At 49.6% G+C, this 17,439-nt stretch overlaps 1 protein-coding gene across 1 annotated transcript; it reads right to left on the bottom strand.

Moving 5' to 3' along the window:
- Positions 1 to 1,025: 1,025 nt before the first annotated feature.
- NMUR1 (neuromedin U receptor 1) lies at positions 1,026 to 15,509 on the bottom strand. Its single transcript, XM_058189163.1, has 2 exons — positions 14,651 to 15,509; positions 1,026 to 1,828 (listed from the first exon to the last, which is right to left on the bottom strand). Exons 1-2 carry the CDS (start codon positions 15,507 to 15,509, stop codon positions 1,446 to 1,448), a joined length of 1,242 nt encoding a protein of 413 aa, XP_058045146.1. The 3' UTR covers positions 1,026 to 1,445.
- Between the last annotated feature and the right edge of the window lie 1,930 nt (positions 15,510 to 17,439).

Genomic DNA, 17,439 nt, shown 5'->3' with positions numbered 1-17,439 from the left:
TTTGGATTTTAATAAGGGGAATTTTATTAATTTTAAATGGGGTTTTAACTGATGGCAATTTTTTAACGTTGGGCTATTTTAAATAAGTTTTTTAAAGGGTATTTTAACTTGTATATTTGTATTGTTGGTTTTTATCTTGCCTGTACACCGCCCTGAGTCCTTCGGGAGAAGGGCGGTATAAAAATTAAATTAAATAAATAAATAAAATAAATCGAGTCCAAAATGTCCACGGCTAAGCAAGAAACAGTTGCTAAGTGGCTTTTGCTCCATTTGACGACTTTTCTTGTCACGGTTGTTCAGCGAATCACCGCCGTTGTTAAATTAGGAACCCGGTTGTTAAGCGAATCCGGCTTCTTCATTCAGTTTGTTTGTCAGGAGGTCACAAAAAGGGGGAATCACCAGACCCCAAGACCCCATGCAACATATATGAGCTAATTTGCAAGCATCTGAATTTGGCAAGCATCCGGTCGTTAAGTATGGAAAACGGCCATGAGTCGCCTTTTTTTCAGTGCTGTTGTAACTTTGAACGGTCACTAAATGAACCCTTGGAACCGCCTGTATCACAATAGCAGAGTTGGAAGGGACCTTGGAGGTCGTCTAGTCACTTGATCCAGCAGGGAAACCCTCTATCCTTTTCAGACAAATGGCTGTCCGAAGGTCGCCGAAGGTGTTCACGTGACTGTCGTGTCCCACTCCTCCGCTGACGGCCGGGTCAGGGAAATCCGAATCAGGCTTGCCTCTGCAGCTCTGCCAAAGTCCTAGCAAAGTCCTCAGGGCAGGCAGGAGACCAGAAAGTGACTTCAGCAAGATATGTTTAGACTTTGCCTGACTCAGAGAATGCCAGAAAGCAGGTCCTTTATATAGGCCATGGGGTGTGGCTCCATGACTCAGCACTTATCCAGGCCTGCCCCTCCCTTCCTTCTGTTACCTCCGCCTATCAAGTCTTCTGATGCGAGGGTCACTCCAATCAGCAGCTGTTGGCAATTGACCTCCCTCAGGCTCACATGCTGTGGAGGAGGGGGAGGGGTCTAGTTGCTCCGTTTGCCTGGGCATGGAGCCAGAGCTGGGGGCTGGAGGTACTTCCTCCTCTTCAGCCTGTCTGGGCATGGAGCCAGGGCTGGGGCCGGGAGGCATACTAGGACATTCTTCAGCGTTCGGAAGCAGATAAGCAGGCCCCGGCTGTGGTGAGATTGGGCGAGACACAACAGTGACATTGAAACCGTCATAAATGTGAGTCTGTTGCCAAGGGTCCGAATTTTGATCACGCGACAACGGTTGTAAGTGTGGAAAACGGTCATGAGTCGCTTTTTGCAGTGCCGTTTGTAAACGAACTGTTGTAAGTCGAGGACTTCCTGTAATTGTAGCCACCAGCTTTCGCCTCCTTGCATGAAGGCCCCCCGACGAGATTGACCCGTTGGGAAAGCCCTCAGAGATACGGGGTCTTCTCATTCATCCATGTTGTCTCCTACTGGGGCCCCTTCGTTGTCCTCCATATCAGAGAGGGGCAGCCCATGGCTTCCTGGGACGTGTTCCAAAACGGTGGTGCGCACGGTGGTGCGCAGGCTGCTGGGCGAACGCTTGTGGGACCTCCATCTCCGGGACCGCCTGCGGCACATCACGTCCTTGAACATCTCGCGGAAGCGGCTGGACATCAGGTTGTAGAGGATGGGGTTGGCGGCCGAGCTCAGGTAGAAGAAGACCCCCGAGAGGATGTGAACGTACTGGAACATGTGCTGCATCTGGTCCGTCCAGTGAGTGACGAAGCTCCAGACGAGCCGGTCGGTGTGGAAGGGGGCCCAGCAGATGCCAAACACCACCACCAGCATGACTGTGGGAGAAGGAACCGGAAAGCAAAGTTAGGGACCGAGGATCCTTTGGATCGATTGGCTGATTGGAGACAAGGTCCTCCGTTCTAGCCGATCGACGGAGAAGAATAGAAATAATAGCTCAGAATTGAATTGAGGGATCCTTGGTGCTCTCTGGGCCTGGTTGTTTTCTTGCAGACATTTCGTTAAGGTAAAGGTTCCCCTCGCACATACGTGCTAGTCGTTCCCGACTCTAGGGGGCGGTGCTCATCTCGGTTTCAAAGCCGAAGAGCCAGCACTGTCCGAAGACGTCTCCGTGGTCATGTGGCCGGCATGACTCAACGCCAAAGGCGCACGGAACGCTGTTCCCTTCCTACCAAAGTTGGTCCCTATTTTTTCTACTTGCCTTTTTTAACCTGCTTTCGAACTGCTAGGTTGGCAGAAGCTGGGACAAGGAATGGGAGCTCGCCCCGTTACGCGGCACTAGGGAGTCGAACCGCTGAACTGCCGACCTTTGGATTGACAAATTCAGCGTCTTCGCTGCTGAACCATCGCGTCCCTCACAGACGCGATGAAATGAATTTGGTAATGAAAAAACTTTTCATTATCAAACTAGAAAACATCATCAGTGCTAGGAGGGAGTGGAGTTTGTGGAGAGGAGGAGGAGGAGGAGAACGACTGTGGAGTCTTTGGTACTTGGCTGTTTTTTTGTAGACATTTCATTACCCAGTTAAGTTACATCATCAGGGCTAGGAAGGAAGAGGGTTTGCTCCCTGTTTATATATAAGTGTCTTGCCCTGTCAGTTGGACAACTCAAAGAATGTAACAGTAAACAACAATCTCATCAAGGAACTACTAAGAACTATTAAGAATACTTGCACCGACATTGACAGCGCTAGCCACTACCGTGTTTCTCTGAAAATAAGACCTTGTCTTATATTTTTTTGAACCCTGAAATAAGCGCTTGGCCTTATTTTTGGGGATGTCTTATTATTTTGGGGCATAGAGCAAGACGGAGCTCCCTCTTACTGTCTTACCTGATTTCCAGCTCTGTCTCCCTAACCCTAACCAGAGGAAATGGCAGGGACCAGCTGTGCATGCGGTTAAATATTTTCGGGGAAAAACACAGTAATATATAAAAAGAGAACAAACCCCACTCCCTTCTGGAACTGATGATGTTCCCTAGTTGGGTCATGAAACGTCTGCAAGAAAACCACCAAGCTCAGAGAGCACCAAGGACCCCAAAGGTAGATAAAATCAGGACTCGCATCGAGATACAGAAAAAGAGACCGTTCTCTCCCATGCATTGTAACATTAAAGGGAGACCTGAGTGGCGAAATAATGAAAGTGTTTAGTAACCATCAAGGAGATTTTTTTTTATTATTATTATTTGAATTTATATCCCGCCCTTCTCCGAAGACTCAGGGCGGCTTACATTGTGTAAGGCAATAGTCTCATCCTATTTGTATATTTATATACAAAGTCAACTTATTGCCCCCCCAACAATCTGGGTCCTCATTTTACCTACCTTATAAAGGATGGAAGGCTGAGTCAACCTTGGGCCTGGTGGGACTCGAACCTGCAGTAATTGTAATTGCAGGCAGCTGTGTGTTAATAACAGGCTGCATTAGCCTGGTGAGCCACTTCCCAGCCCAACTCCCAGATATGAGTTCTAATCCTCTAATCTTTTGGTTCGTATTAACCTTGGGCTATTTTCTTCAGCGTGCCTACCTCTTTGTGCGTTGTGCAACCTGTTTGTCGGTTTACAGCTCTCTGCATTGGGCAATTTCAGAAGATAGGTTGATCGATGCATTATGTAATGTTTATTTATTTATTCAATTTCCAAACCGCTCGTCGATCTTGCAGAGGGACTCCGGGGGACACCGAGGGTTATTAAACCTGGTAATTCAAGCTTGACGTTCCAGCTTAACTAGGATGGAAGCTGTGAAAACGTCAAAGACGTTTCACAGTGTTGCATTTTCACATTTGCTAACGGCCTCTGGTTTTCTGCCTGATTTGGGATATTTCGTTTTGTCGCCGTTTCTTCCCACCCTGCGGAGGGGAAAAATCAATTGTAGGGGCGAAAGATGATGTTGTGTCTGCGCCCCCCGAGCCAGGCCCCCTGCCAGAAAGTGACTTGGAAAGTGAGGGGGAAGGGCCGTCAGGACTTACCTCGGGAGCACCGGCTTCCCTGGCTCAGCTTCAGGAGCCAGAGGCAGGCCAGGTGGAGGAGATAATGAGGCCTCCGTCCCCTGACTCTCCCCCCCCCGGCCACACCTCCAGACCCAGCTGATGGCAATCAGGCCTGGCTGGACCCTAGGTTTCGTAGGCAGGAGAGGTGGGAACAACAGAAGCAGGGGTGGGGCAGGCCTAGGAAGTGCTGAATCATGGAGCCACACCCTACAGGATATAAAAGCAGCAAGGGCTGCTATGCCTCTTCGTAGCAGGCAATCAACTGCTTGACTAAAGCTGAAGTACTGTTTGTTGACTCATCGGCATCAAGGGAGATAACAGAGACACTTGGCATACGATCGCTAGTTTGCTGCCAGAGCTGATAGTGCCAGCTAATTAAGTCACCGCTCGGACTGAGGCGAGGGGGACAGAACAGATGATTCAAGCAAGCGAGCGGTTCTGGACGTGTACTTGAAAGGGCTCTTATAATCAGCCGCTTTGCTCTCCTGCTGAAATGTACCCTTAACAGAATGACCGAGTTGGAAGGGACCTTGGAGGTCTTCTAGTCCAACCCCCTGCTCAAGTGGGAGAGCCTAGACCAGAGGCACCCGAATCAGACCAGATTCGGACAGTGAGGAGGTTGGGGAGGAGCGTGGGCCAGTCCTGGAGTCTGGGGAAGGCTCGGACGAGGGGTCTGAGTCGGAGGCAGAGAGGGGGCCAAGGCCATCTGGTAGCTCTTTGCTGCCTCCGGAGTCTGACATCAGCGAGGCAGAAGAACAGTGGGAGCCTTTTCCCAATGTGCGCATGCACAGAGCTGCCAGGAGACAGGAACAATTAAGAAAACAGGGTCGACTTGAGAGTAAGGCTTGGAGATTATTGGCCCCTCGCATAAGACATAAAAGAGGAGCGAACGGGACGTGAACTTTTGCAGAAAGCAATTAGTTCATCTGGTCCGTAAAAGCTCGGGGAAAGTTCTGTTTGACTCTGTGCTAAGTTTGGCCTTGCCCTGAGTGTGGCAATTAGTTCTCTGGCAGCATTCCAAGGGAGATAAGGTGGGTGTTTGTAAACACTCCCTTGAAAGACTGTTTGAGAAGCCTTTTGGACTGGGAATGACAATAATTTACAGCCGTCTGAATTAAATAGGTTTGCCGGGACTAAGATTGTGCTGTATACTTTCTAGGGAAGCCTAGGTCAGAAGAACAGTCGAGACCCGGTGCCAGTCCATGGAACAAGGCTTGGGGACCCCTGTCCTAGAAAATTCCAGATAAATGGCTCTTTTTAAAAACCCACAACTTCTTGTGGCAAGCAGTTCCACTGGTTAATTGTTCTCACTGTCAGGAAAGTTGTCCTTATTTCTAGGTCGCTTCTCTCCTTGATCGGTTTCCATCCATTGCTCCTTGTCCTGCCTTCGGATACTTTGGGGAATAGGGTTTTCTGCCTAAGCAGAGGGTTGGACTAGAAGACCTCCAAGATCCTTCCAACTCTGTTATTCTATTTCTATTTTTTTGTGGAAACCCCTCAAATACTGAAATACTGCTATCATGTCACCCCCAGTCCTACTTTTCATTAAACTACATTAAACTACATTAAACTGGTGGCTCAGCAGACTAAGTCTGTCTGTTGTTAACACAGCTGCTTGCAATTACTGCAGGTTCAAGTCCCACCAGGCCCAAGGTTGACTCAGCCTTCCATTCCTTATAAGGTAGGTAAAATGAGGACCCAGATTGTTGGGGGCAATAAGTTGACTTTGTATATAATATACAAATGGATGAAGACTATTGCTTGACATAGTAGTGTAAGCCGCCCTGAGTCTTCGGAGAAGGGCGGGATATAAATGCAAATTAAAAAAAAAGGAGGAGGAGGAGGAGGAGGAGGAGAAGAAGAAGAAGAAGAAGAAGAAGAAGAAGGGGAAGGGGAAGATGAAGAAGGGGAAGGAGGAGGAGGAGGAGGAGGAGGAGGAGGAGAAAGGGGAAGAGGAAAGGGAAGGAGAAGATGAAGAAGGAAGGAGGAGGAGGAGAGAAGGAGAAGATGGGGAAGGAGGAGGAGGAGAAAGGGAAGAGGATGGGAAAGGGGAAAGGGAAGGAGAAGGAGAAGATGAAGAAGGGGAAGGAGGAGGAGGAGGAGGAGGAAGAGAAGGAGAAAGGGGAAGAGGATGGGAAAGGGGAAAGGGAAGGAGAAGGAGAAGATGAAGAAGGGGAAGGAGGTTGACTCAGCCTTCCATCCTTTATAAGGTAGGTAAAAGGAGGACCCAGATTGTTGGGGGCAATAAAAGTTGACTTTGTATATAATATACAAATGGATGAAGACTATTGCTTAACACAATGTAAGCCGCCCTGAGTCTTCGGAGAAGGGCGGGATATAAATTAAAAACAAAAACAAAAACTAGACAGACCCAATTCCTGCAACCATTCATCATATGGTTTACCTTCCAGCCCATTACAGGTAGCTCTCGACTTACAACACTTCATTCAGCGACCATTCAAAGTTACAACGGCACGTGACGTATGACCGTTTTTCACAGTTACAACCTTTGTAGCATCCCCATGATCGTGTGATCAGAATTCAGACGCTTGGCCACTGGTTCATACTTATGACCGTTGCAGCGTCCTGGGGTCACGTGATTACTTTTTGCAGCCTTCTGACGAGCAAAGTCCACGATTCACTTAACAACGGGGTTACTATCTTATCAACTACAGGGATTCACTTAACAAATACAGCAAGAAATGTCGTAAAATGGGGCAAAACTTAACAAATCCTCACTTAACCACCTAAATGCTGGGCTCCCTTGTGGTCGTAAGTGGAGGACGACCTGCAATCATCAGTTGTGGAACTTCTCTGCACATTTTTCTAGAGTTTCAACATCTTTTTTCTATCACGGTGACCGAATTTGGGTTCAGAATTGGAGGCATGTAATTAATGGAGGTATTTGTATGCCTCCGCAATCAAATTGACTCTTAGTGGCTTCATTTTGAAAATGAAATACGAATGGACTCCGTGTGAATATTAAAACGACGCTGTATAAATAGAAAGAGTGGATAAGAGTTTTGCATGCATTTGCATGCATTTGCATTTGACAATTCTTAGAGCAGGGGATCTGGGCGCTGAAGCTTTGCGGCAAATTGCTAATCAGTTCTGCCCTCTGATCTTGTGCTCACAATTTCTCTCCTCCCTTTTTGTGGCTTGCTGAGGTTTTATTCTGCCTCAGAATCAGTGGTGGGTTCCACTTACTTTCGCTACTGGTTCAGAACTGTGACTGTGCGTGCATGGGCGTGTGGGGTGCTTCTGTGCATGCGCAGAAGGTTCTGCGTATATGCAGAGCGTCCATGATGACGTCCGGGTGGGTGGCCGGAGCCTCCCGCCGCTGCCATTAGCAGTTTCTCCGAACCGGGGCGAACCGGTAGAAACCCACCACTTCTTGGAATCAAGTTGTCAGTTTTGGAAGGCAATTTTCTGTTTTCTTCGTAACTGCCACATATTTTAGCTGGGGAAGTTGGGAAGGGGTTGTTGTTGGAGCGGTAGAAGGTTAGTCATAACAACGTTCCATATTCAAGGACTTTTGCATGCGTCTGATGTAAACTGCCTGAAGATTGTATCCAATTGAGTGTGAAGAGTTGATTGGACAATGTGATGAACTTGTGGGTGTGGGGCAGGGCTGTGAACTGTCAACCGGGTGTGGAAAAGCTGGAAGCTTTCAGTTTCGGGTTTTCCCAGCTGTGCCACATGATATCTCTAATAATGTGGAACTTTGAGGAACCTCAACCCTCAGAGCTTTATTTCGTTGGGGGTGTTCCTTGGAACCCTGACACAAGTTTTTGGCATGCTTTGGAACTGAATAACCAGGTTAGAAGAGGGATAGATAAAATACTGGAGGGAATATAGACAGTCTTCGACTTACAGCACTTCACTTAGTGATGTTGTGCCTCGTCCTCCCTCCTCTCCTCAGCTGGGCCCCTCCCATCTCCACCCAGGCCTGTTATCAGACTCCGAATCTGATAATGAAGATGAATGGCCTGTCATGCCTCCAGCCCCCGGCCCTGGCCCTATGCCCGGAGAGGATGTCAGGAGCAAACAGACAAGCCCAATAAACTTCACTCCTATAGCATGTGAGCAGGAAGCCAGCCATGTGCTGGAATTACTGACAGCAGATCCAGCTGAAGAGAATTCAAAGTGGGAGGATCCTCGCTTCCGGAGATCTGAGAGCCGACGCCAGCAGAAGGGAGGGAGGGGCATGCCTGGATAAATGCTGAGTCATGGAGCCACACCCCACAGCCTATATAAAGGACCTGCTTTTGGCATTCCAACCTTGAATCAAGCAAAGTCTTCTTGAGTTTGCTGATACCGGACCCTATCGCTGAAGTCACAACTTGGACTCCTGCCTGCCCTGATAAACCTCGAAGGAATTTGACAAGCTGCAGAGGCTTCGTTGCCACGTTTGATACGGACTTCCTTGACCCGGTTGTCGGAGGGGGAGGGGGACATGACAAGTGACCGTTCAAAGTTACGACATCATTGAAAAAAATGACATGACCATTTTTCACCCTTATCACCGTTGCAGCATCCCCGTGGCCACCTAATTTACATTCGGATGCTTTTGACACCAGATTCACATTTACGACGGCTGCCGTGTCCTGGGGTCTTGTGATCCCCTTTTGTGACCTTCTGACGAGCAAAGTCAACAGGGAAGCCAGATTCGCTTAAGGACTGTGCAACTAATTGAACCACCGCAGTGTTTCACCTAACAAATGTGGCGAGAAAAGTGGTCCAAGGGGACCAACTCACTTAACGAAGGTTTCGCTCAGCAACCTAAATTTTGGGCTCAACTGTGGTCATAAATCGAGGACTACCTGTAATACAGATAGTCCTCGATTTATGACATTTTGGGAGCAGAATTTCTATTGCTGAGGAATTCTTGAGTGAATTGCTAAGCGAGCCATGCTCAATTTTACAACTTCATTTCGCATGGTTGTTAAGCGAATCGCGTAGTCGTTAAGCAAATCCAGCTTTCCCCCATCGACTTGGCTGGTCTGAAGCCTGCTAGGAGGTTTGCAAATGGGGATCCTGTGTCGCCAGGACACCGCAACTGTCATACATGTATGTCGGTTGCCAAGTGCCCTGAATTTTGATCGCATGACTGTCAGGATACCGCGACACTCATGAATGGTTGTAAGTCGAGGACTACCTGTAAACATGGGGAAGTCAATCCTAATGGTGAGTTTGGTGATCCTGATCCAGGGAAGTTTGGGGAAAATCTCACTTGGAATCCCGGAATTGGAAGAGATCACGCAGATCATCTTATCGAGGGATGTCCAACTTTGATAGAAGACAATCTTTGTAGCTCATGGTTGCTCTCACCTTGGTTGACGTTTCATGACCCAACTAGGTAATATCATCAGTGCTAGAAGGGAGTGAGGTTTCTACTGATGATGTTACCTAGCTGGGCAATGAAACGTCTGCAAGAAAACCACCAAGCTCATAGATCCCACAGTGTTGTGGCTCCAACCTCCCCCCACCCCGGTCCTGGCCCCCTGCCAGAGAGTGACTCAGAGAGGGCCGTCAGGGCTCCCCTCTGCAGGGTCGGCCTCTCTGGCTCAGCTCCAGGAGCCAGAGGCAGGCCAGGTGGAGGAGGTGACGAGTCTTCTATCTCCTGTATCTCCCCCCGCACGGGCAAAGCTTCCAGACCCAGCTGTGGACAATCAGTCCTGGTTAGATCCCAGGTTCTGTAGACAAGAGAGGCGGGAACAACAAAAAAGGGGGTGGGGCAGACAGGAGAGTGCTGAGTCACGGAGCCACACCCCACAGGGTATAAAAGCAGGAGGGGCTGCTCTACTACTTCGTGACGGACAAAACGAACTGACTGGAGACAACTTGAGCTGAACTAATTGACAGAGCATTTGGTCTGAACTGCTGTTTGTTCCGGACTTCCTGGTTGCTCCAGTAACGAGCTTTGGTGATGCCGGCATCTGGGAAGATAAAGAAAACCTTGGCAGACAATCGCTGGTTTGCTGCCATAGCTGATAGCTGCTGTGGACTACATTGCTGGCTAATTGAGTCAGTTCACGTGTTTCCAGGACTGAGGTAGGGTGGGGACAGAACACACAGTCTTCCTCCTCTTCCTCCTTGCAAACCCTGCTCCCTTCTAGCACTGATGATCGTCCCAAAGGTGCTTTTTTCAAGAGGCAACTGGACTTTCTGGTTTTTCTTTGCTTCTCATTCAAGAAGCTTCTTCAGCTCTGACTGGATGGGGAAGAACGGAAGGATTGATACTCCTTACAGACAAAGGTGGTCATTTGCATCCTTTTAGAGAGTCGTTGAGGCCACTTGGAGGTTTACCTGTGTCCTCAGGGTCACCTGAGTGGTGCAAATAGGGGTGGAGCCTTCTTGGAACTGCTGAAAGGACCGTGTGGTAGATTGGAGATAGGTGATATCATATCCCTCTCCCTCTGCTGAGAGAGAGGGCTGTTCAATTTGGACATCAATGGCTTCTTGGACCCCTCTTTCCAACCAGCTGGGTCAACCAGAGGTGAAACGTCTTCAAAGAAAAACCAGAAAGTCCATTTGCCTCTTGAAAAAACATCTTTGGGACAACCGTGATGTTGTGCCTTGTCCTCCCTCCTCTCCTCAGCTGGGCTCCTCCCTCCTTCTGCTGGGCCTGCTATCAGATTCAGAGTCTGATAATGAAGAGGAATGGCCTGGCATGCCTCCAACCCCCAGCCCTGGCACCATGCCTGGACAGAATGTCAGGAATGAACAAACAAACCTCACTCCTACAGCATGTGAGCACGAAGCCAGCCACGTGCTAGAATTGCCGGCAGCAGGTCCAGAGGAAGGGAATTCACAGTGGACGGATTCACCCTTCCAGAGATCTGAGAGGCGACGTCAGCAGAAGGAAGGGAGGGGCAGGCCTGGATAAGTGCTGAGTAATGAAGCCACACCCCATGGCCTATATAAAGGATCTGCTTTCTGGCATTCCTTGAGTCAAGCAAAATCTCATTTGGTTTGCTGAAGTCACACCTTGGATTCCTGCCTGCCCTGAGAAATCTGAAAGGAATTTGGCAAAGCTGTAGAGGCTTCGTGGCCACGCTTGATACGGACTTCCCAGACCCAGTCGGAGGAGGAGGAGGGGGACACAACACGTGACCTGGATGACTGGAAACGCTCCATAGACATTTAGCACTGATGATGTTATCTAGCTGGGCAGCGAGACATCTGCAAGTAAAAACCACCAAGCTCACGAGACCATCAAGGACCCCACAGTCCTCCTCCACGTTGCAAACCCTACTCCAGTGATGGTTAACCTTTTTGGGTGCTGAGTGCCAAAAGGTGTGCACATGCGTGCCGGAACCCCCAAAATGCCATGCGAGCGCTCCACCTGTGCAGAAGCCCCCTGCGCATGCACGCATGTCCCCCGCATGCGCCCCAGTACCCCTGTACATGCACCCTGCCCCCCCACACCCTGTTTTGCCTTCTAGATTGGTGGTAGAAGGCTTTCCAGGCCCAAAACGGGGTATGGGGGGTGTTGTGACCCAGGTTCCCGGACTCGGACTCCTGAAGGAGGATGATTCAGAGAGTGAGGAGGAGGAGCTGGCAAGGCCTGCTTCCCCTGGGCCCTCTCCCTCCCTGGCACCGACCCAGGAGGAGGAGGAGGGGCTGGCAAGGCCTGATTCCCCCGGGCCTTCTTCTGATTTGGCAACGCCCCAAGAACAATCTTGGCTTGATGCGAGACTGCGCAGACGTGACCGGCACGCGCAGCAGAGGAAGCTTTGGGACAAGCTCAGGGAACGATGAGTCACGGAGCGACACCCACAGGGGATAAAAGCAGGAGGCGGAGCTTCTTGGCTTTTTGTGTTGGACAAAGCAGTGAATTTGTGCGGGCAAACTGTTTCATGGATGGAAGAATCTGTTCGTGAGTGACTCTTGCTTTATCTATAATTTTCTAGTTATCTCCAGAGATTTTGGCAGGCGCATGGGGAGATGTGGCCAGAACATCTCTGTGCCAGAAGGAATCCAGCCAAGTGTAAATAAACTTGAAGAAGGCCTTTGACTGACTTTTTGTTGGGAGTGTTGGGAGGGGGAAACAGAACGGGGGGGCGGGGGGGGCGGTGCCCTATTTTGGACCTGGAAAATCTCCTACACTAATCTGGAAGTCAAAATGGGGCACAAGGGCACTGTGCAAGCCCACTTCCCCATGCCCCATTTTGGGTCTGGAAAGCCTCCTGAACCAACCTGCATCCCCTGCATGCACAGCAGAGACCTGAAAACCAGCTGACCGGCGAGAGGTGCAGACACATGCATGGTGGAGCTGGACTGGAGCGACAGATGATGTGCCTGCATGCCACCTGTGCATGAGCCCCCTGCGCATGCACGCATTCCCCCCGCATGTGCCCCAGTACCCCCCGTACATGCGCCCTGCCCCCCCACACCCTGTTTTGGCTTCCAGATTGGTGGTAGAAGGCTTTCCAGGCCCAAAACGGGGTACAGGGGGTGTTGTGACCCAGGTTCCCGGACTCGGACTCCTGAAGGAGGGTGATTCAGAGAGTGAGGAGGAGGAGCTGGCAAGGCCTGCTTCCCCTGGGCCCTCTCCCTCCCTGGCACCGACCCAGGAGGAGGAGGAGGAGCTGGCAAGGCCTGCTTCCCCTGGGCCATCTCCCTCCCTGGCACCGACCCAGGAGGAGGAGGAAGGGCTGGCAAGGCCTCATTCCCCCGGGCCTTCTTCTGATTTGGCAACGCCCCAAGAATAATCTTGGCTTGATGCGAGACTGCGCAGACGTGATTGGCGCGCGCAGCAGAGGAAGCTTTGGGACAAGCTCAGGGAACGATGAGTCACGGAGCGACACCCACAGGGGATAAAAGCAGGAGGCGGAGCTTCTTGGCTTTTTGTGTTGGACAAAGCAATGAATTTGTGCAGGCAAACTGTTTCATGGATGGAAGAATCTGTTCGTGAGTGACTCTTGCTTTATCTATAATTTTCTAGTTATCTCCAGAGATTTTGGCAGGCGCGTGGGGAGATGTGGCCAGAACATCTCTGTGCCAGAAGGAATCCAGCCAAGTGTAAATAAACTTGAAGAAGGCCTTTGACTGACTTTTTGTTGGGAGTGTTGGTAGGGGGAAACAGAACGGGGGGGGGGGTGCCCTATTTTGGACCTGGAAAATCTCCTACACCAATCTGGAAGTCAAAATGGGGCACAAGGGCACTGTGCAAGCCCACCTCCCCATGCCCCGTTTTGGGTCTGGAAAGCCTCCTGCACCAACCTGCATCCCCTGCATCCACAGCAGAGACCTGAAAACCAGCTGACCGGCGAGAGGTGCAAACACATGCATGGTGGAGCTGGGCTGGAGCAACAGATGATGTGCCTGCATGCCACCTGTGGCATACGTGCCATAGGTTCACCATCACAGCCCTACTCCCTTCTAGCATTGATTCCTTGACCGGGATGCCCTATGCACGGTCACTCATGCTCTTGTTACCTCTCGCTTGGATTACTGCAATGCTCTCTACATGGGGCTCCCCTTGAAGAGGCTCCAGTTGGTTGAGAATGCAGCTGCGCGGGTGATAGAGGGAGCCGTTCGTGGCTCTCATGTAACACCACTCCTGCGCAGGCTGCACTGGCTACCTGTGGTCTTTCGGGTGCACTTCAAGGTTTTGGTCACTACCTTTAAAGCGCTCCATGGCTTAGGGCTAGGATACTTACGGGACCGCCTACTGCTACCGAATGCCTCCCACCGACCCGTACGCTCGCACAGAGAGGGTCTTCTCAGGGTGCCGTCCGCCAAGCAATGTCGGCTGGCGGCCCCCAAGGGAAGGGCCTTCTCTGTGGGGCCTCCCACCCTTTGGAATGAACTTCCCCCTGGACTTCATCAACTGCCTGACCTTCGGACCTTCCGCCGCGAGCTGAAGACTTATCTGTTTATTCGCGCAGGACTGGCATAGGAATTTTAAATAGCTTTCAATATTTGATATAAATTTTATGGGGTTTTTAGAGTTTTAAATGTTTTAATCTGGCCTTATATCTAATAAGTTTTTTAACTATTGTTTTATGTGTATATTATTGCTGTTTTATCTTGGCTGTGAACCGCCCTGAGTCCTTCGGGAGAAGGGCGGTATAAAAATCCAATAAATAAATAAATAAATAAAATGATATTACCTAGCTGGGCAATGAGATGTCTGCAAGAAAACCACCAAGCTCAGATGATCAGAGAAAACCAGCAAGCTCAGGAGGATCCAAGTTTGTTTTTTTTCCCTAAAAGGTAAAGGTTCTCCTTGCACATATGTGCTAAGTTGTTCCCGACTTTAGGGGGCGGTGCTCATCTCCGTTTCAAAGACAAAGAGCCAGCGCTGTCTGAAGGCGTCTCCGTGGTCATGTGGCCGGCATGACTCAACGCCAAAGGCGCACGGAACGCCATTACCTTCCTACCAAAGGTGGTCCCTATTTTTTCTACTTGCATTTTTTACGTGCTTTCGAACTGCTAGGTTGGCAGAAGCTGGGACAAGTCACGGGAGCTCACCCTGTTACGCGGCACTAGGGATTTGAACCGCTGAACTGCCGACCTTTCGATCGACAAGCTCAGCGTCTTAGCCACTGAGCCACCGCATCCCTACATCAACCCAAATTGGAAGTCTCCTCAGACGTCCAACTCCGTGTTCTAGATACTTGGGGCCATCCACTTCAACTTACACAACATATTGGTCACCTGCCTCCGCCGAGCTTTCTTCTGCTGGAGACGGACGCTGTGGTAGTCGGAGCGGCTTCCCGTTTTGGCCTCCAGGGCCTCCAGCAGCTTCTCCTTCCGCAGCTGAAGGCCGATGAGCAGATAGAGGACGCTGATGACGGCCATGGGGATGAAGAAGAAGATAATGGTAGTGACCTGGATGAGGAGGTTGTAGACCAAGGGGGACTTCACCAGAGTGCAGGTATCTGAATCGGGAACTACACCCCATCCGGGCACGTAGAGAGTCTGTATCCCGTGTAGGCTGGTGTTTGGGATGGAACAGATGATGGAGAAGATCCAAACCATGAGGATGACCTTCTGGGCGTGGTTTTTGGTCACCACGTACTTGGCTTTGAGCGGGTGGACCACGGCAATGTAGCGTTCCACGCTGAGGGCCGTCACATTGAGGATGGACGCAAAGCACACGGCCTCGAAGAGTAGGGTCTTGAAGCAGCAGCCACCGGCTCCTAAGAGGAAGGGGTAGTTGCTCCACATCTCGTAGATCTCCAACGGCATGCCAAGGAGGAGCACCAGGAGGTCCGAGATGGCCAAGCTGAACAGGTAATAGTTGGTGGGCGTCCGCATGAAGCGGTGCTGGACGATCACCAAGCAAGTGATAATGTTGCCCACGGACCCCACCACAAAAATCAGTAGGTAAGTAGTGCAGATGGGAATGAAGAAACCCGACCGGCGGGGACCCAGGAATCTCACGCGCAGTTCCTCGGCCGTCATGTTCAGTAGCTCGGGGTTGAAGGGACTCAGTTTCCCTTCCGGCGTGCTGCCGTTGATCGAGTCTCCAGAAGCCATGGGGCCCAGCAGCTCCATGGGGAGGTGGGGAATTGGAAGTCCAGCTTGGAGCAGTTGGCCGAAGAGGGCAGTCGTTAAGGGAATCAATGTGGTCATTAAGCGAATTCGGGTCTCACGCTCTTGAGTCAGGCTGGAGAAAGAGAAGAGCAGTTAGCAAGCTGAGGGGGTGAGGTGGAAGGGAGCAAATCTGAAGACCAGGTTTCAGAATATACGTAGGCAGGGAGTCCTCGACTTACGACCGCAACTGAGGACATTTCTCTTAGCAATAGCAATACCACTTAGACTTATATACCACTTCACCGTGCTTCACAGCCCTCTCTACGTGGTTTATAGAGTCAGCCTATCACCCGCAACAATCTGGGTCCTCATTTTACCCACCTTGGAAGGACGGAAGGCTGAGTCAACCTTGAGCCTGGTGAGAATCGAACTGCCGAACTGCAGGCAGCCGGCAGTCATCAGAAGTAGCCTGCGGTACTGTGTCCTACGCGTTCTCTTGCTCAATGAAACATTTCTGGAGTTCTGCCTCATTTTGAGACTTTTCTTGCCACTGTTGTTAAGTGAACCACTGCAGTTGTTAAGTTAGTAACACAGTTGTTAAGTCAATCTTCTCCGTTGACTTTGCTAAGGTTATGTGATTTGCTTAACCACCATGCAGTCCACGTAACCACCATCTAAAAAATTGCCGTAAAATAGGTTTGACTCAACTCACATCTCTAACCTACGATGAAAATTCCACTTCCAACTGTAGTTGTTAAGTCAAGGATACTGCTAGCCAGTCTCCTGTGCAGGCACTCCTTGATTACAAAGATTCGTTTAGTGACCGCCAGTGGTGGGATTCAAATAATTTAACAACCGGTTTTCTGCCCTAATGACCGGATAATAATAATAATAATAATAATAATAATAATAATAATAATAATAATAATAATAATAATAATAATAATAATAATAATAATAATAATTTAATTTCTATACCGTCCTCCCGAAGGACTCAGGGCGGTTTACAGCCAGGTAAAACACAGTAAAAAATACAATATACAACAATAGAAGAATGGATATTGAAGGTTGCCAATTTGGCTGAGATGGCGAAGATATCAGCCTTTTTGAAAGACAATACGCAAGAAAGATACTTAAAGGAATGGAAAAAATGGATTGACTATATTCAACGTAGATATCAGACTAAGAGTTATCAGACTGTTTTTGAATGATTATGATGTATTATTCTTGATTGTTTTTGGGGGAAGTTAGGAATTGATGATTGTAGGGGTATAATTAAGTTGGGATGAAATTTTTTTAGCATATGTTTGTTTTATTTTTAACTATACCTTGTGCCCGTTCCGGGAAGTTGGGGGGGGGAGGGGGGTTGTGAAGGGAGGGGAGAGGAAGGGGGAAAAGGGGAAAAAAATTTTGTAAAACTTTTTGAATAAAAAAAAAAAAATACAATATACAATTAAAACCAATTTTAAAAAACCTATTCAATTTGGCCCATTAATTAAAATACACAATAAAACCATAAAAACCCCATTAAAATTAATAATAGATTTCTATTTTATGCCAGTCCTGCACGGAAGAACAAGTACGTCTTCAGCTCGCGGCGAAAGGTCCGGAGGTCAGGAAGTTGTCGAAGTCCTGGGGGAAGCTCATTCCAGAGGGTAGGTGCCCCCACAGAGAAGGCTCTCCCCCTGGGCGTGGCCATGGTGGGTGTGGCCTGGGGTGTGTGACAGGCAGCACGGCCTCCTGCATCCCCTTGGGAGCAAAAATGGGCCGTGAGGGGACTTCTGGGAGGGGAGGGACAGGGAGGGGCAGTGCCAGCCAGCTATTTAACAACCGGTTCGGTTGAAGTGGTGCAAACCGGTTGAACCCAGTGGTGGGATTCAGCCAGTTCGCACCACTTTGGGAGAACCGGTTGTTAATTTTCTGAGCAGTTTGGCGAACTGGTTGTTGGAAG

Source organism: Ahaetulla prasina, chromosome 6 (genome assembly GCF_028640845.1).
Source record: "Ahaetulla prasina isolate Xishuangbanna chromosome 6, ASM2864084v1, whole genome shotgun sequence".
Classification (NCBI taxonomy): domain Eukaryota; kingdom Metazoa; phylum Chordata; class Lepidosauria; order Squamata; family Colubridae; genus Ahaetulla; species Ahaetulla prasina.
This window is presented reverse-complemented; position numbering and strand designations above follow the sequence as displayed.